This window comes from Schistocerca gregaria, chromosome 3, assembly GCF_023897955.1.
Source record: "Schistocerca gregaria isolate iqSchGreg1 chromosome 3, iqSchGreg1.2, whole genome shotgun sequence".
Classification (NCBI taxonomy): Eukaryota; Metazoa; Arthropoda; class Insecta; order Orthoptera; family Acrididae; genus Schistocerca; species Schistocerca gregaria.
The window spans coordinates 640,044,416-640,064,811 of NC_064922.1; the positions used below are offsets into that span (position 1 = coordinate 640,044,416).

The 20,396-nt window shown below is 41.7% G+C and overlaps 1 protein-coding gene across 1 annotated transcript in view; it reads right to left on the reverse strand.

Moving 5' to 3' along the window:
* LOC126356305 (serine/threonine-protein kinase RIO1-like) overlaps positions 1–20,396 on the reverse strand; it is a 101,977-nt gene that overhangs the window by 54,852 nt on the left and 26,729 nt on the right. Inside the window, exons 5-6 of the mRNA XM_050007252.1 lie at positions 7,878–8,064; positions 7,668–7,786 (exon numbers count right to left, since the gene is read on the reverse strand). Of these exons, the coding sequence (XP_049863209.1) occupies positions 7,668–7,786; positions 7,878–8,064 (306 nt within the window). The remainder of the gene's footprint in view (positions 1–7,667; positions 7,787–7,877; positions 8,065–20,396) is intronic.

The window sequence follows — 20,396 nt, forward strand, 5'->3', positions numbered from 1 at the left end:
ATACCAGGGGGGAGTCATTCCAGATGTGGAAAGGGTCCTTCCGGATGCCATGAAGAGTACAGGGTGCACCCATCTGCGGGTGGTCGCTCATGTGGGCACCAATGATGTGTGTCACTATGGATCAGAGGAAATCCTCTCTGGCTTTCTGCGGCTATCTGATTTGGTGAAGACTGCCAGTCTCGCTAGCGGGATGAAAGCAGAGCTCACCATCTGCAGCATCATCGACAGGACTGACTGCGGACCTTTGGTACAGAGCCGAGTGGAGGGTCTGAATCAAAGGCTGAGACGGTTCTGTGACCTTGTGGGCTCCAGATTCCTCGACTTGCGCCATAAGGTGGTGGGGTTTCGGGTTCCGCTGGATAGGTCAGGAGTCCACTACACGCAACAAGCGGCTACACAGGTAGCAGGGGTTGTGTGGCGTGGTCTGGGCGTTTTTTTTAGGTTAGATGGCCTTGGGCAGGTACAGAATGGGCAACAGCCTCAACGAGTGCGGGGCTAAGTCAGGATATGCGAGGACCAAGCAGCAATCGGTATTGTAATTGTAAACTGTCGAAGCTGCGTTGGTAAAGTACCGGAACTTCAAACGCTGATAGAAAGCACCGAAGCTGAAATTTACAAAGGTACAGACGGTGTTTAGAAATGATAGATTGCATGCAACTAGTGGTGGAGTGTTCGTCGCTGTTAGTAGTAGTTTATCCTGTTGTGAAGTAGAAGTGGATAGTTCCTGTGAATTATTATGGTTGGAGATTACACTCAACAACCGAGCTAGGTTAATAGTTGGCTCCTTTTACCGACCTCCCGACTCAGCAGCAATAGTGGCAGAACAACTGAGAGAAAATTTGGAATACATTTCACATAAATTTTCTCAGAATGTTATAGTCTTAGGTGGATATTTCAATTTACCACATATAGACTGGGACACTCAGATGTTTAGGACAGGTGGTAGGGACAGAGCATCAAGTGAAATTATACTGAGTGCACTATCCGAAAATTACCTCGAGCAATTAAACAGAGAACCGACTCATGGAGATAACATCTTGGACCTACTGATAACAAACAGACCCGAACTTTTCGACTCTGCATGTGCAGAACAGGGAATCAATGATCATAAGGCCATTGCTGCATCCCTGAATATGGAAGTTACTAGGAATATAAAAAAAGGGAGGAAGGTTTATCTGTTTAGCGAGAGTAATAGAAGGCAGATTTCAGACTACCTAACAGATCAAAACGAAAATTTCTGTTCCGACACTGACAATGTTGAGTGTTTATGGAAAAAGTTCAAGGCAATCGTAAAATGCGTTTTAGACAGGTACGTGCCAAGCAAAACTGTGAGGGACGGGAAAAACCCACCGTGGTACAACAACAAAGTTAGCAAACTACTGCAAAAGCAAAGAGAGCTTCACTGCACATTTAAATGCAGCCAAAACCTCTCAGACAAACAGAAGCTAAACAATTTCAAAGTTAGCGTAAGGAGGGCTATGCGTGAAGCGTTCAGTGAATTCGAAAGTAAAGTTCTTTGTACCGACTTGACAGAAAATCCTAGGAATTTCTGGTCTTACGTTAAATCAGTAAGTGGCTCGAAACAGCATATCCAGACACTCCGGGATGATGATGGCATTGAAACAGAGGATGACACGCGTAAAGCTGAAATACTAAACACCTTTTTCCCAGACCGCACTGCAGTTCTGTCTCTAAATCCTCGCACAAACAAAAAAATGGCTGACATCGAAATAAGTGTCCAAGGAATAGAAAAGCAACTCTAATCACTAAACAGAGCAAAGTCCACTGGACCTGACGGGATACCAATTCGATTCTACACAGAGTACGCGAAAGAACTTGCCCCCCATCTAACAGCCGTGTACCGCAAGTCTCTAGAGGAACGGAAGGTTCCAAATGATTGGAAAAGAGCATAGTTAGTCCCAGTCTTCAATAAGGGTCGTCGAGCAGATGCGCAAATCTATAGACCTATATCTCTGACGTCGATCTGTTGTAGAATTTTAGAACATGTTTTTTGCTCGAGTATCATGTCGCTTTTGGAAACCCAGAATCTACTCTGTAGAAATCAACATGGATTCCAGAAATAGCGATCATGTGAGACCCAACTCGCTTTATTTGTTCATGAGACCCAGAAAATATTAGATACAGGCCCCCAGGTAGATGCTATTTTTCTTGACTTCCGGAAGGCGTTTGATACAGTTCCGCACTGTCACCTGATAAAGTAAGAGCCTACGGAATATCAGACCAGCTGTGCGGCTGGATTGAAGAGTTCTTAGCAAACAGAACACAGCATGTTGTTATCAATCGAGAGACGTCTACAGACATTAAAGTAACCTCTGGCGTGCCACAGGGGAGTGTTATGAGACCATTGCTTTTCACAACATATATAAATGACCTAGTAGATAGTGTCGGAAGTTCCATGCGGCTTTTCGCGGATGATGCTGTAGTATACAGAGAAGTTGCAGCATTAGAAAATTGTAGTGAAATACAGGAAGATCTGCAGTCGATAGGCACTTGGTGCAGGGAGTGGCAACTGACCCTTAACATAGACAAATGTAATGTATTGCGAAAACATAGAAAGAAGGATCCTTTATTGTATGATTATATGATAGCGGAACAAACACTGGTAGCAGTTACTTCTATAAAATATCTGGGAGTGTGTGTGTGTGTGTGTGTGTGTGCAGAACGATTTGAAGTGGAATGATCATATAAAATTAATTGTTGGTAAGGCGGGTACCAGGTTGAGATTCACTGGGAGAGTCCTTAGAAAATGTAGTCCATCAACAAAGGAGGTGGCTTACAAAACACTCGTTCGACCTATACTTGAGTATTGCTAATCAGTGTGGGATCTGTACCAGATCGGGTTGACGGAGGAGATAGAGAAGATCCAAAGAAGAGCGGCGCGTTTCATCACAGGGTTATTTGGTAACCGTGATAGCGTTACGGAGATGTTTAACAAACTCAAGTGGCAGACTCTGCAAGAGAGGTGGTCTGCATCGCGGTGTAGCTTGCTCGCTAGGTTTCGAGAGGGTGCGTTTCTGGATGAGGTATCTAATATATTGCTTCCCCCTACTTATATCTCCTGAGGAGATCACGAATATAAAATTGGAGAGATTAGAGTGCGCACGGAGGCTTTCAGACAGTCTTTCTTCCCGCGAACCATACGCGACGAACAGGAAAGGGAGGTAATGACAGTGGCACGTAAAGTGCCCTCCACCACACACCGTTGGGTGGCTTGCAGAGTATAAATGTAGATGTAGAATCCTTTTTGGTTGAAGCGTTAAATACTGCTCACTCTTTCAAGGTTTCTCATGCTGCTGGGGATCAGATTAAAGCTTGGTGTGATATCGCCATGTGACTTCTGTTCCTGGTCATCGGGTGTCAGTCAGTTCTGGGGTGGATTGTCAGGGGGTGGAAGGGGGGTGGCACATGCGACAGCCCTCCAGGATTTCTGGTATTGTTTCCAGTTACTCGGCATTTTATCAGCATATTCGAATTTCAGGGCAATTTATGACAACTACTATGTATAAATCTATGGATCACTGACTTTTTTGGTAGTGGGCGATGATGGCACAGCAAATTTGTTCAGTCTGGATTTTTTTATCAATGATTTTGGTTTTTCGTTTTGGATGCAGTGCACCGTTTTTCTGACCAGGTTTTTTCCCAGCAATTAGGTTCTCTGTGCTCCGAGTTCATATCTCTTCTTGGATGGGATAATTTGTGCCAGTAATTTTGTGGCCCATGCTACCCTGAAACCTATGATATGGCTGTGCTTTTTTCTGTTTGCACCCTGTTTCAATGGCTTTGTTAAATTTTGGTGTCACTTGATTACACAGACTGATGTCATCGGGGTTACACAGCCTATTACATTGAGTGAATTACTGGTTAGACTTATCTGGGTCCAGTTTTTCTCTAAAACTGATTTACCTGAAGCCTATTTATAGGTTCCGCTGGATGAATATTCTATATTGTACCTTGTGATTAACAGGTCCTTCAAGTTGTACCGACATCAGTGCCTCCCACTTGGTGTGGTTAGTGTCCCAGCAATTTTTCAAACTTTTTGAAACAATTGATGGTGTCCGTTCTAGGGTGCATCAACTACCTCTATGTCATTACTGTGATGAGTGCATCCACAAAAGAGAATTTATGCACCTTGTTCACAGCCTTACATACTTGAGGATTGAAATGCAACTTGGCAAAGTCCCACTTTTTACAGCCTTCTATTGTGTATTTTGGGTTTGAGGTTTCTCGAAATGGTGTTAAGCATTTACATCATCATGTCATTGCAGTAACAGCTCTGCATCGCCCTGCAAATGTCGAAGAACTCCAAGCAGTTTCAGGTAAATTTGCTTACTATCACAAATTTATTCTGTGATGTGGCTATGTTGATCCACACCTTCACACATTGCTCCACAAGAATGTTCGTCTTCAGTGGACACTAGCCTGCGAATGTTTGTTCTTGCTTATAAAATTTAAATTACATTCTGTTCCTTGTTTGGGTACTTTCCATGCTGGTCATCATCTTGTTTTGGCTGCAGATGCTTCTCAGTAAGGGATTGGGACCATTCTCGCACGTCGATATAAGAATGGTTCAGAACATCCAATAGCTTACACATAAAAAAATACTCAACTGTTCAGCAGTGCTGCTCTCAAGTCGAAAAGGAAGTGCTTCCTGTTGTCTACACATTCAGAAAGGTTTGTGTGTTCTTGTTTGCATCTAAGCTCCACCTGATTGCTGACTACAAGTCCTTGGTTTTGTTGTTTAATCCTTCCCCTTCATTGCCCAATAGAGCAGCAAATTGCTTCCATCTTTTGGCCTTGCTTGTCTCTCACTATAGCTATGAAACACATTTTAGGCCAACCATGCAGTATGCCAATGCTGATATGCTGTCCTGGCTTCTGCTTGGGCTGGATTCTACTTTTGATGAGGATGAACTCCTTTGTGTCAGATGTTGGTGCAATGTACAGTGGAAGGGTTACATAGCACATGCTTCTGATTGCAGCTGCTGTCACTACTGATCCAGTTTCGCATCAGGTTGTTCACGTTGTTAATTATTGCTGACCAGACAGGCTTTGGGCAGAGTTTCTGATACTTTGAGTAACTATTTTGCCCCGTCATCTTTCAGTATATGATTATGTTGTTCTCTTAGCTACAGACGAGCTGTAACTTAGAGTTGTGATCCCAGTTGCCCTTTGGGGAGAGATGCTTCAGCCCCTACATCATGGTCATTAGGGGGACTCATGTACCAAGTTATTGACCCATCAGCACATTTGTTGGCCCAGCATCAACAATGAGATTGTACATCTTACTGAAGCCTGCTCTCATGGTGCTACCCAATAAGTGGTGCTGTAGGTGATGCTTTCTCCATGGCCTGTGCCACAGCATTCATGGGAACATGAACATGTTCATTTCCTCTATTGTTACTGGTTGTTCGTGCTGTCTCCTAAACTTCCACATGTTATCTGCTGTCCTTTGACGTAAGCTGCGGGTTTCATTCACGCCCTCTCTAAAATTGTTTCTATTGAAGGACTGCATTATATGGCTGTGATTAATAATTATCAACAGTTGGTGTCTCAGGCCTCCCAAGATTTCTCTGTCCGTTATGGCATTCACCACATAACCCCTCCTCTTTTCCACCCCAAATATAATGGCATGATTCTAATGAATAAGTACTCTACTGACTCTTCCATGGACATGCCAGTGGGGATCAGAGTCCAGCTAAGATATTATTCCATGGCTGCCAGCTGGACACCCTCTGTCATCATCTTATGTCGCCTGAGCAACAGACATCAGTGTGGCCCTTGTTGCAGTTCACCCCTGGCTCTGCATCCGGGGCTCATGGGTTTGGCCACCAATCAAAGTGGATTCCGAACACTGTTCGCAGATGCTGAGGCTGCTGCTTCAGTATAGTGCACACCAGTGACCATGGTGGTGTGCCATCACAACCAGCTATGTTTCTGCACAAAGGCAACGGCTGCGGATCTGCCACTGCTGCATCTGCCCTCAGCACTTTTATCAGCTTCACGGGGTATCCCCACTGCAGGGGTGGACCGACCCTCTATGTTGATGTCACTGCCTCCTTTTCTCTCCTCCAGGGTCCAGACCCTCACATAGGAATTCAAAATCGCATCACGACCCACTGTAAGTACTATGACAGACAGGAGGTGAGAAAACTTGGATTTTATGGTCTAGCGGCTGCTCATAAGCCAGACATCATGCTGGTAAATGCCAAACAAAACCTTGTTTGGTGTATGGAGCATAACCATTGGATGACTGAACAATGGAAAAACATTGGGTAGAGTGACGAATCATGGTACACAATGTGGCAATCCGATGGCAGGGTGTGGGTATGGCGAATAGCTGGTGAACTTCATCTGCCAGCATGTGTAGTACCAACAATGAAATTCTGAGGCAGTGGTGTTATGGTGTGGTTGTGTTTTCATGAAGGGGGCTTGCACCCCCTATTGTTTTTCATGGCACTATCACTGCACAGGCCTACACTGATGTTTTAAGCACCTCCTTGCTTGCCACTGTTGAAGACCAATTTGGGGGATGACAACCGCATCTTTCAACATGATTGAGAACCTGTTCATAATGCACAGCCTGTGGTAGATTGGTTACAAGACAATAACATCCCTGTTATGGACTGGCCTGCACAGAGTCCTGAGCTGAATCCTGTGGAACACCTTTGGGATGTTTTGGAACGCCAATTTCATGCCAGGCCTCACTGACCGATATAGATACCTCTCCTCAGTGTAGTACTCCATGATGATTGGGCTGCCATTCCCCAAGAAACCTTCCAGCACCTGATTCAACAAATGCCTGCAAGCGTGGAAGCTGTCATCAAGGCTAAGGGTGAGCCAACACCACACTGAATTCCAGCATTACCGATGGAGGGCGCCATGAACTTGTACATAATTTTCAGCCAGGGGTCCAGCTACTTTTAACCACATACTGCACTTCACAGAGAACAGGCACTGTGCGTGTCCACAGCCACACCACTTCTGCCCTACTAATCAGTTCCAGCCTGGAAGCTCCTTACACCAAATCACCACCACCTGTGGCAACTGCTGCAGAGGGGCCACGGATACGTAACAATTACCCCAATACTCACATTAGTGGAGTGCCTTTTCCCCAAGAGAGCAGGAGAGGAGGGGAGAGAGAATCCGCACATACTACTTTGATATGCACTGTGGCTCCTGGCCACTGGCATACATTTCAAATGTTCTGCCAATGGCATCCGTGTGTGCTGCCTCCAATGGGCCAAACGAGTTGCGCATATAGCTTGGCATCTGCTGAGCTGTCTGCCTGAGCCCCCCCTCTTTATAAGCGAAAGCACTCGCTCTCATGTTATGTCCATACTTACCATCATGAAGTGCTTGTATCGGTACTGGGATTGTTTCTACGTTTGTGTCTTATGTTATCAACTGTTGAAACTTCCTGGCAGATTAAAACTGTGTGCCCGACCGAGACTTGAACACGGGACCTTTCCCTTTCGTGGGCAACTGATGTTCACTTGTATGTGGAAGAAAACTAACATATAGTTCACTGTGGCCATGCTATTGTTTGTGTCTTAAAATGTACGAAAATCTGAACTGATATGATATTTCATTCACTTCTACAGCTTAAGCAGTTCCAAATCACAAAATTTCAATGTGAAAAAACTCACAGCATATTGAATTCACTGAGGTCTGCATGCACAAGTTTGCACTTGTTGTACATTGTCCACATCATTACAACACAGTCCCTATAGAGCTTGCACGCTTTTGACACTGATAATTCCACATCCTGTAAAATTAAAAATAGTAAAAATAAGTATAAAAATATATTCATAATACTGGAAACGAAAATGAAAAGTATGAAGACTGAAAAAACAAACCTTTAATTTAGGAGAAGGCCAACCATTTTTTCCCAGGAATTCCATAACTAAAACATGGCTCCTTAGCAAAATAGGTTCTGGAACAGCAAGACCTACAGTGTACATGCGAACCAGATTCCTCATTTCTTTCTCTGCCCAAACTCTTACCATTTTCCGTGGGTTACGGCGGCAATAACCATGTCGAAACCTGTCCAGTTAAAGTTGTATATATTAGTGTCCACAGTATCATTAAAAACATAGCAACTAAAGATGTTCCTTAATGATAATTATGATTACTGCCACAATACCTCCAAAACTTCTGCAGCATAATAAATCAGCAGTTGTATTTGTTGTTATAAAATCTCTGATACAATATATTTCAGGCAGTCTGTTTCAAAATACTGTAGGGAACATGATTCTTTCTGACCCCCAGTTCTGTTCACCAACACTCAAGATTAGTTCATTTAGAGCTTCTGTGTTGAAGAGAGAGCAATCAGGAAAATTAAAGAATTCAAAACGTCACAACTCCGGCACAGTCGGACCTATTGATAATGACTCATGATGCCTGATATTAAGTGCATTTGATTATGGCCAAGTCATACCCATCCGGTGCATGGAACACTCCAGCTTAAAATCAGTGCAGGGCATTTGGCTTTTCACGTGTCCTCTTCAGAAGCTCAGTTTAGCACGTATTTCTCTCCTAAGTGTTTCTTGACCTAAGGAGTAGAGTGTTTACTTTGTATATTTTCACTCCATGTTGCCTGACGTAATTACATTCTGGGGATGAACATCTAAAGCAATTTAAGTATTTATTCAGCAGAAGGGAACAGTAAGAACACTATGTGAAGTAGGTAACTGCACACCTTGTTGAGGCATGTTGAAGGGTCTTGAAACTTTTACATTACTTGCCAGTACATTTTTGTACTGGCAATAAAAATCAGTTTCTGATACACAATCACAATAAAAGACACAAATATAATTTTCATGTATGTATTGCTCTCTTGTCTGCAATTCCATGTGGATTTATGTACTCCAATACAAATGCATTCAAATGCTCAGATCTAATAAAGCAAGAAATTAGGAATCCCAATCAGTTCCAAAGAAAATTAAAAACATATCCCTTTAGCAAGTTCTACAAATTATATGAAAATCAAGATTTTAGAACTGAAAAGTTACTTTAGCTACATGATAAATAACAGTGTTCCTTATGAAGCTACACAATTTGCAGTAACATACAGTAAACAGTACTCTGCATTTACAGATGTAGGCACTTTTCTATTTTAAAAATATCCACATATTCAAGTAAATACTAAGCGATCTTTTGTATTGGACACTGATTTGGATTCCTCACCTAGCAAAGAGGTGAATGTGTCAGAGGTACTAAGGATGCAAGTGGTGGCTATGGCCCAGTGGTGTACCTTATTGCTCAGAGTACTTCATAGCTATTTGTATCGCATCATTGCACAGCCAAGTTCACTCTGTTCCCTGACCTCAAGTAATTACCGATTCAGAACTGTTGCACTTCCATGCTGACTTTGTACGACAAGACTTACTAGTGTTCGCTCAAACTTACAGGCTATTGTGGACTCTCAAGAACATGCGTTTGTTTGCCTGTTGTTTGGTGGCAATGAACAGTCTACCTACGACACGCAGGATAGTAAACTACCAATATGAGAAAAAAATCAGATATTTAATATAACTGAGGAAGCCGCTGCCACCTTTTAAGGCATGTATTTCTAAATTACAAGGTTAAATTTAAATGGCATAACCACCAACAGCATTAAGAGTGTAGTAATGATTTACTGCCAGTAAAATGTACAGATGAGGTTTCTATGATACACTTCAGTCCACATCCCTGATGGTTCCCGTTCTTGATGGGTTCGACAGTGTAACAAACTTGGCGCAATATTTGTTCTTGATGGGTTCGACAGTGTAACAAACTTGGCGCAATATTTATAAATCCTAACAGATTTTCTTCCCAGAAAAAACATGTCAAAGTTCAACTTATACACAGGAAACTTACCCATGTTTAAAAAGTCAGTTGTGGAGTACTCAGAAAAGGAGCAATGATGTTTGTAAAATAATACAGGTCAACTAGGATGCAAGGAGAGGAGCACTAACATCAAAAAGAAAAAAAACATACAAATGTAAACATCAAATCTAACTAAATGAGTGTTTGGAATGATAAATCCAAGTGAAAATACAAACATGAAAAACAAAACATTACAACTCTGCTGACATAAAATAATCTTTCCACAATAAGTCAGCCTCAATTTTCATCACCTACTATCAAAACACTCGGTCAAGAAGCAACAAACATTAGTTTTAATTCTGCTTGTCAGTCAATAGTTTTGAGATTGGTGTTATTTGTTTCTCAGAGCACCAGCTCAAAACTGAGAACACGTTTTCATTAACTTTCCAAATTTTGCAACTGGTGGCACTTTCTGCTGATTTAACGGCAGTGCAAATGGCTAATACTCATTAAGGACGGCACAAAATTCAGCTAGTATAACAAAATTGACTAGTTAAACACTGGCAAATATTTTGAACTTTGTGCTCTTGAAATCCACAAGTGAAACATTATAATGGACTGTATTTATCATTCATCTGACAATAGTGACGGACGACTTCTTGAAGAGATTTCAAACTGTAAAGTACTTCTACAAATCCAAAAGAGAACACACACACACACACACACACACACACACACACACACACACACACACATTATGTGGTAATTTTAATATATATTTTGGAAATATTTCATATCCAACATGTGGTCCCAAAGTGGCTCAGAAGAATTCAACATTCAGAATATAGCGATGGAATAAATTAGAATAACATCTAATTCAAATAGGCATATAGATGCAGTTATGAATGTCCTGAACTGGTCACATGGACCGACTGACCACAAAGGGTATCTGACAATAGCTTATGTAGCACAAACAATGGAGTTTTTGTCATCTTTCATATACAGCAATATCATCAGCGAGTTTAAAAATCTACTTCAATCTTAGTCTTGGGACAGTGTTTACAAGAATGATGATGTTGACAAGAAAACTTCAGTATTCCTTGACATAATGCATCATCATTCCAATAATGCCTTCTCAGTAATAAAGCTAAAATAATACTTATATGCATGAAAACTCATAATGGTGTGTCATAAATGGTGTAAGAGTGTCATCCAAGACTGAAGTTATTATATGTACAAAATAACTACAGCGATCTAAGCTTCCACAAGTATTTTTGAGTTTACGAGAAGATCCCAAATACAGTAATATCAAAGGCAAAACAGCTAGCAAATAAACCCTTGATATCTGAACCAAAAATGTAAAGTTATATGGAATATTCTCAGATAGACTTTACAAACTGACACCAAACAAATCCTGGAATCACTCAGTTACAATGGCAAACAACATATCAAGCAATAATTTGCCCGTGTACCTTGCAATCTTCCAATTGTTCACTCTCCAACAAAATGCAAAATATATGCAAAAATCACTTTAATGGCTTCAGCTCTGGAAGAGTCCCTTCATATTAATTGAACTATATGACAAATTTTCTTCCCATTTGGTGTTGATGGTATATCTTACTACGTAATAAAATAGGTAGATAACTGAAGCCAGAAAACTTATGTATCAAATAGCTGTCAGCACCGAAATTTTCTGAGCCATTCAAAACTTCCAAAATCATTCCCTCAGACAATAAAGGAGATAAGCATAAGCTAGACAACTGTCAACCTATCACCCTCCTCTGAATTGTATGCAAATTAAAAGATGGAAAAATCATGTATACAGGCATAATGAACTTCCTTGAAAGTAACTACTTACTAGCAGCACAGTAGTAGTTCTTTCGGAGAAATAAATTCATATACAGCTCTATTTTCTTTAACTGCCCAGACAGCTTTTGCATAAATGAAAAACACCATGCTTCTGTACTGTTTACAGGTCTCTCAAAGAAATCTGATTTAGTTAGCCACTCTACTCTTAAGAAAACTAGATGCTTATGGCAAAACAGGATACTGCAATGAGTAACTTCCATCAAATCTATCAAACAGGGGGCAGCTAGTAGAATTAACACATGAGGTGAGAACTAATACCAGTCACTTCAGGTCCCACAAGGATCAACCCAGGCCAACTCCTGTTCACTTGTGTTATAAATGACCTTCCAGAAAAATCTATCAACAGCTCCTGTATTATTTGCTGATTGTACATACTTTCTCTCTTGGGAGATTTCTAAAGAACTGATGTGAGCTGACACAGTCGACAACAGTGAAGGGTTCTTGTTACTGGCTCTATGAGAACCACCTCTTGTTTAAGACAAGTAGAACAGCTCATATGATGATTTGCCCATCAAAGACCATAGAACATGTATAGAACTAACATTCATTCAAAATAAAGCTATGGAACAGGTCAATAATGTATGGGAAGTTCTGGTTAAACGTTTGAATTATTTAGGACTAAAAGGAGATGACTCACCGAAAGGCAGAACTTTCATATCACCTAAGATGTTCCACATACATCACGTCAAGTATAGTTCATTGATCCTCACGTCAGCCTATGTGATCAAGGCATGCAATTAATGGCCACACCTCGTGATCAGACAGAGTCAAATTGCATGACTCAGCCGGGTCACCCTTTTTACATGAGGCCCATAGTTCTGCCTCGTACATAACAAAAAGTTCATAAATTTCTTTTTTGGTATATTATTAATTGTGAAAAATGCAATCAAGAACGCTTATAAAGATTTATGTTATTTACGATAATGATACAGCATCTGTAGACAGGGGACAGGAGTAGCGACATTGATAGTCGAACAGATGTGGCGTAATAGAAGGTATGGTGACTGATGGATCTGTGAAGTGTGCATGGGAAAATAATACTACGTTTTTATGAAAAGCACCTGGAATTGTATGGAAAGTGGCACCAAATTATGAGAATGTCAGTTCACTTTACCGCTGCATTATGTAATGCCATCGCCAGCGAACTTTAGGAGCAAATAAACCAGACAAACTGCTGCTAACAAGACATTGTTGTGACCGACACGAGCACTACTTTTATGCAAATGAACTTTGCTGCCATTGATATTCGGGTGGTGGAACTGTTGTCTTTCACATTCTATCAAGCCATGAAAGTGGAGACATTAATGAACTGTGGAGTATATCTGACTTTCATTGACTTTACAGAAGTTTTAACTGCGAGAACAGAGTAGAGATTGTCTACAGTGTGCATCACGTAAAAGAACATTTCTATGAACTGTGTAATTGTGGCTACGACTATATGAATGTGACGAGTTGTGTAGTTATGGATGGAAGCTTCATGGAAAGTGCACAAAATGTATAAACGAATGCTGTCTACATAATGTGCTTTGCAAGAGGAGACACATCAACAATGGTCGCATACCAGTGTCTTGTGTTAATTACAACTGGGTTACTGATACAGCTGTGCAGGAACTTTGTTCACGTTTCGCCAGAGACGATTAACAAGCAGAACTGCCTGTATCCTGCTCACAACATCGTAACCTGTTGACGTCGTGCTGCTCAGTGCAGAACTTTGTATGCAATGAAAAGTTAAGATATTTCACCAAATTCTATTCCCTGGTCTAAAAACCTATTTTCTCTATTAAAAGTAGTAGAATTATGGACTCTATTCAAATCAATTCTTTGCTTGTTTAGGTTTGCTTTCTGCTATCAAAAATAAAGGTACCATTAATGAATTAATAGTTGCATGGTAGTCATTATTGAAACACCAGTAAATATAAACTACTTCCTCTCATTAGAAATATTTCTCCTTGCATGTCAAAATTCTTGCAGTTGCATTATTTTAGGTGATTTTATGTATCGTAATGAGTACAGTAATGTGATACTGACTTAAGTATTTTGTCACGAAACATGTCTTCACGCGTAAATTGCGGCAACCGCCATAGTTGCCCGAGATCCGACCAATGACATAAAAGCTGCTGTTTCACCATTGGTGCATTTTCTGCCGTGAGTGCAAATCACATATATCAGTTGGCAAAACATGTGGGGAATGCTTACACAGTATTAAAAACTTTGATAGTGTATTGCTGTGAGTCATAGTGTTGAGAGATGCTGGTTATACTCTGAAGTGGGTAGATGTATGGTGAATCCCCCAGTGTCCATGTAATGTGATTCACATAACTCTGTCACTTTTTCTAAAGTCTGTCAGATATTGTCTTATGTTTCTGAAGGTATATACACAATTTTGTTGACTCAGGTTATTTTCAGAGCAGTTTCTCGTAAACATTCGATTTTTCAGTTCATAAATAAAGTGGCATTTTGATTAACTGTGAAGTATAAAAAATAGTTTGGTTTTCCAACCAGAATTTTGGGTGACTTCACAGTTTAGATTTTGATAATTATTTTTCCTATGGGGTGAGGTCATCACAGTAAATTTAGTTCAATTAGACATGGACATATGTAATGAAAGAAATGGTGCACTTGACATCACAAGAAAAAGGTGATGCAAAAATTTGAGTTTGTCCAATGTCTTACACAAAAGTCAACTGCCATTGTTCATAAAAGTAAAAATACTTTCACTGCAGTGTAACTGAAGGTGTTATACCTGTAGGACACAATCTCCAAAAATTCGTGATAAAACCTGAGCTATCTGACTCTTAAGACCACAGACATTGAGAAGGAGATGGAATTAAGAATGCTGCTGTCATATGCAGTGTGGTGGGCTTAACAACATGCAAGCTAGCCGTCAATGTTGTGTGCATCTCAGCCGTCCCCGACACAGGTGATATACCACAAAAGAATCCGATTTTTACACAGAGAGGGAGCCATGTGTCAAGGACATGATTATCAAAGACCAGTGGTGGCCACAAGCATAGTAATGGTATTTTATGTTCAATACAGACAACAGCAGAAAATCAGCTGAGCTATGATAAAAAAAAAAACACCACCATTGGAAAATAAATTTCAGGCAATAATTTTTGTTGTAAAGGACTAATTGAAACAACAAAAACAAAGTTATTCTCATTTAAAAAATGAAGAATTGGGTAATTTATTTGAAAATAATGTTTAGCAAATAAATATTGCTACGGTGATTGACAAGATCTCAGTTACTTGTAATTCTTATGTACTTTAAAATGCTTTAGATATCTCTGATAAAATTATCTTTCAGGTGTGGTATATGGCTAAGCAACTTAAGAATAATATACAGTAACATGAATCTAGTTTTATCTTTAAGTTTGGGTCATAATTACTGACTCCAGAAATTGTGTGATGCTAACCATCTTAATAACAGCAAAACTGTGCACAGTGTTGATTGCATTAGAAGAAAGCTAATGAAAAAGTCTTTCAGAACATCATAGTGCATGTCTGTCTATTGTGAAATGTAAACAAAAATCATTCTAAGTGAATCCTTAATTGCATGTTTACCAAAAGACCTGTAAAGATAAAAATTACCTTCTGGCACCATGTTGACTGGAGCATCAGAATGCACATTTTTGTGTATTTGAATTTAATACTGCTTGTATAGCTTAAATGTTACACAATCATTTACTTATTCAGTGAGAGGTAAGAGTTCAGGTATATTGTGCCAGTAGCACAGAGTGTACAGACCAGTGTAGTGAATTTAACTAAGAGGAACCTTCGTTCAATTGGCAAGTAACACAGTCACATGAGTTAGCTGCCTTTAGTGTAAATCCTGATAGTGAACTGTGAAGACTTAACATTTTTCACTATGTGCGACTCTCATATTTGGTTAATTTCATGGCAAAAGTCACACAACTGACAGAATTTAATGTAAGTTTGAACAATGGAAAATCCAGGATGGAATGTAACAATATAATGAAAAGGATAGTTGCTGCTCACCATATACTGGAGATGCTGGGCTGCAGAAAGACTCAGCAGCTCCGGTATATGATGAGTAGCAACTGTCCTTTCCATTATGTTGTTAGTTTGGGAACTTTAAAGAGTTTATACAATTATGGGTTATCATGTACACAATGTAACTGAGACAAAGTTGGATTCCAGAATGGTCCAGTGTTAGAGGCTACTCATTCACTTTATTTTTTTCACGGCACATTTTCCTGATATTCTTAACATCATGTAGTGAATCCAATGTCACTACGTAAACAAAGTAGCTGGCTCAACACTGCTGTCGCGCTGTGGTGCTATACCCAGGGGCTGCTGATTATCAGGAGCACCCTCTGATGGCATCATACCAGAATCTGCCATGTAAGCTGGCCGACGGCCAATCCGAGTCAATTTTAATGCAATTTACGGATTGCATGGCAGATGTGCTACTGTTAGGGCTAAGGTGTTAATATGATGGGTTCTATCTGTTGTAGGCGGAACTTTGATACAGTGTGGACTGAACCTTGCTTTGAAATATTGACGTAAGTTAGCACACACTGTTTCCAATGAGCATCCTGTACATATCTTATGTCGTAAATAGATCAGGAATTGTCCCTTCCAGCTCATGTGTAACTCAAATTTAGGAAAGTGGTGGTGAAGAAGGGATCTGTGGTGTATATCACTCAGACAATGAACATTTTAGTAATCAGGTGAGAGTATGGGGTTTCAGCTATGGAGAAACCACTACAACTACTAACACAGATGGTGCAAGGTTATCAGGAGCTAACATCTATACTATAGGTAGTGGAAGTGCTGCAAAATTTTGCAGGAGTATCTTCCACAGTACCTATATTTGTGGCTTTTCCACCATATAATGAGTGGGAAGGGTGGTAAGCTTTACTGCGAATGACTGCAGTTACATTTGTTAGCTTGTCAAATTTTTGGTATGGAAAGACAAGGGGCTAGCCATGACAGACATTGCCTTTGTTACTTCAACAATAGTTTGTCCAACTACTAGTAACTGTTAACTTAGATACGTGAACAGCTTCGCACCTATGTGCTCATCTGTAAGCAAAGTTAAGTAATTGTATAATTTGTATACATTCCTAAACCAGTAAAAGAGCTTTAACCCACACGCAATACTTAAGTACTTCACGTTTTCCTGCTCCTGCTCGTGTCCTTCACTCTTGGCCTATTTTGCAGAACCAGTTCACAGGAGCAGATCCACGCGCCACCTATCCAGGCAGGATACAAAAGAGCGACCCTGGCGGAAGCCGCTCTGACACCTGACATGGAGCCAGTAGGTCACATGACTCCAGGAACCAACCCAACCGCCGACACACCTTATGTTCTAGCAGCTTAAAAAGAACTATGGTGAGGCTGATGGGTCGATAGCTATCCACATCAAGGGGTTTTTTGCCGGGTTTGAGTGCTGGTATGATGCTGCTCTCCCGCCAGTGAGATGGAAAGACACCATCGCACCAGATCAGGTTGAAGATAACTAGGTGCTGTCGCTTGTAGTCAGATGAGATATATTTAAACATCTGACTGGATCCAATCTGGCCCAGGAGCTGTGTTGAAGCAATGTGCAAGGGCACTGAGTAGCTCCCATTCTGTAAATGCGGCGTTAAAGGATTCACTGTGGCACGTAGTGAACAAGACAACTTTCCCTTCCAGCCGCCATTTGGGAGTGCGAAAGGCTGGGGGAGGGGGTGGGGGTGGTAATTCTCCAATGCAGAGGCTCGAGCATAGTGCTCAGCAAAGTGCTCGGCAATTGCATTTGCGTTGGTAGATAAAAGGCCATTTACAAGGTCTGCATAAAAAGTATCTGTCCTTTGATTTACCCACACAAAATAGAGACGATTGTGCGACGCCACTGTACTTAGTAATGGAAGAGACTATGCGCATGTGTGAATTTTGTCCCCGCCTTCCAGCGTGTCAGTTGCTGCCTGTCTGTCACTGAGTGAGCTGCTTTACAACGTGTTCGTTGGATTACCGATTCTCTCCTCAAGATGACTGTATGTGCTGAGCAAAGACACTGCATCAGATTTTGTCAAAAGCTTAGTGATTCTCTAAGTGAAACAATTCATAAGATTCAGCACTTTTTTGCAGAATATACGATGGGTGTAACCCAAATTAAGGAGTAGTTCTACAGATTCAAAAATGGCTGCACATCAGCGGAGAGTGACCAGCATTCTGGCAGGCCGCAAACTGCTCCGAGTGCAGCTGTTGTTGAGATGGTGCAAAATTTGTTGATGGCAGATTGTCGTTTGACCGCGTGGGAGATTGCCCAAGAGGTTGAAGTGAGTAAAGATTCTGCACATGCAATTTTGCATGATGATTTGCACATGTACCGAGTGGCTGCGAAATTCGTGCCCAAGTTGTTGTCATCGGAACAAAAAGATCTTTGTTTTGATGTTGCACAGGACCTTCTGGGCACCACCAACACTGATCCTGGGTTTCTGAACACCGTGTTAACTGGCGATGAGACATGGGTGCATGGGTACGACCCAGAAACAAAAAGACAGTCATCTCAATGGAAGCATCCCGAGTCTGCAAGGCCAAAGAAAGTGTGGCAGATGCAAAGCAAAATCAAGGTGATGCTGACTGTCTTGTTTGATGTCCGTGGAATTGTGCATCATGAATATGCACCGGAGGGGTAACAGTGACAAAGGAGTACTATCAAAATGTTCTCCGGCGACTCTGTGACACAGTTTGGTGCAAAAGACCAAACATGTGGACGGTGAAAAACTAGTAACTGATCCACGACAATGCCCCCACACATTTATCCCACTTATCCAACATTTCCTGGCCGAACGCAGAATTACAGCCATTCGCCAACCTTCCTACTCTCCATATATAGCTCCTTGCATATTCTGGTTGTTTCCAAACTTGAAGACACCACTGAAAGGATCCTGATTTAAGTGTAGATAAGTGATAATGCGGAACACAATGACTGAGTTTAACACCATTCCAAAAGAAGACTTCCAGAGGTGTTTCTAGCACTGGAAGGACCAGCTCTTGGGCTGAGTGTGTGCAAGCACAAGGGGACCACTTTGAAGGGGAGTAGGGTCCCAAGCCTGTCAGGTATTCAAAATATTTTTTCTGGTCAAAGGTCAGATACTTTTTAGGCACTGGGAACACCTGTTGGGGTCTGTTACCCAAAAACACGTTTGATCTTTGCCCAGACTTGGGAAGGTGACGTACAGCACATAATAGTTGAGATGTATCTCTCCCAGCACTCCTGCTTCCATTGTTTGATAAGTTGGTGAAGGCGCGCATGGAGCCATTTGAAGGTAACAAGGTGCTCCAGGGAAGGGTGCTGATGGCACCCTTATTATCCCTCGGACCCCAGTGGACACGCCGAATGACATGTACACTTCGCTGTTCTAAATTGGTGAGCAGCTCATTGTCAGACCGCAAAAGAAGGTCCCTGTGAAATATGATACCATGGACCATATTTAAGCTCTTATGGGGCATGATGGTTACAGAAACATCACCCAGCTTGTCACAAGTGAGTAACGCCCATTTCTGGGCAGAAGATGCTGTTCTGATGAAGACTGACCCAGATCTCATTTTGGATAAGCCCTCCACCTCCCCAAACTTGTCCTCTAAATGCTCTACAAAAAACTAAGGCTTCATCCTCATGAAAGATTCCCAATCAGTTCTCGAACATACAAGGTACTGGGGCGAATAAGAGCCGCTGCCATCCTTAGCCTAACGTTCCTCCCATGGTGTGGCCAGGGAGTGGAATGATTTGAGGTCATATTCCTGTGCGTTGAATTGAGCCTGTGAACACTTAGAGACTGCTGGTGTTTGACCATCAGCAAGATATAATGTACTACGCTCCCTCGCATGTCATCTGCCCTGATGCCACCTACTCCAACCAGGGGTCCTCACCATGGGCACCACCCAGATGCAGCAAAGGCCATCTGGCAGGATGGCCATTGCCAGGAGTCCCGATGCCCAGGGGGATGGGCATCTACCCCTTGGCAGGCATAGGGAGTTAACAACACAGGTATCAGCAGAGAAATCCATGTGTGATCAGGGGGCTACAACCAACAGGGTACATGGCGGCCCCACAACAACGGACTGTCTACCGTGCTGGATATCAGGTGCAACCAAGCAAATAAGTCCATCATCATCGGCGTTGTCGTCAGCACAGAAACAATACTGCACACTTGATGAAAAAAATATACACCCAGGAGGGTGACCTCGCCCAACAGCTGGAGAATTAGCAGAAGTGCAGATCCAGGTCAACAACAGATGTGACAGGTCTCAGCGCATGGTGGACGTGATGCACCATGTAAGGTGCCCTTCCCCAATTGGCTTGCTCTTCGGGATAATTTTGAAAAATGGAGGTCAAACCCTACAGGGGACCATCACATAAAGGCCGAAACATGATAGATTCCGTTTAGTTGCATCTTACAACAGGCAGGTATACCTCTGACCTATTCTAACTCCCGGACCCATAGGACGACTTGCTTTGGAACATCGATTTAAGTTAGCTTGCACTGTTTCCAAGGAGCATCCTGTGTATATCTTTGATTACAATAAACTGGTGCAAGTTCTGACCAGCTCTTGACGAATTGGACCAATGGAAAATCCAGGATGGACTGTGGCTTCAGCTGCCAGAGACTGTGGTCGTGTGTGTGTGTGTGTGTGTGTGTGTGTGTGTGTGTGTGTGTGTGTGTGTGTGAGAGAGAGAGAGAGAG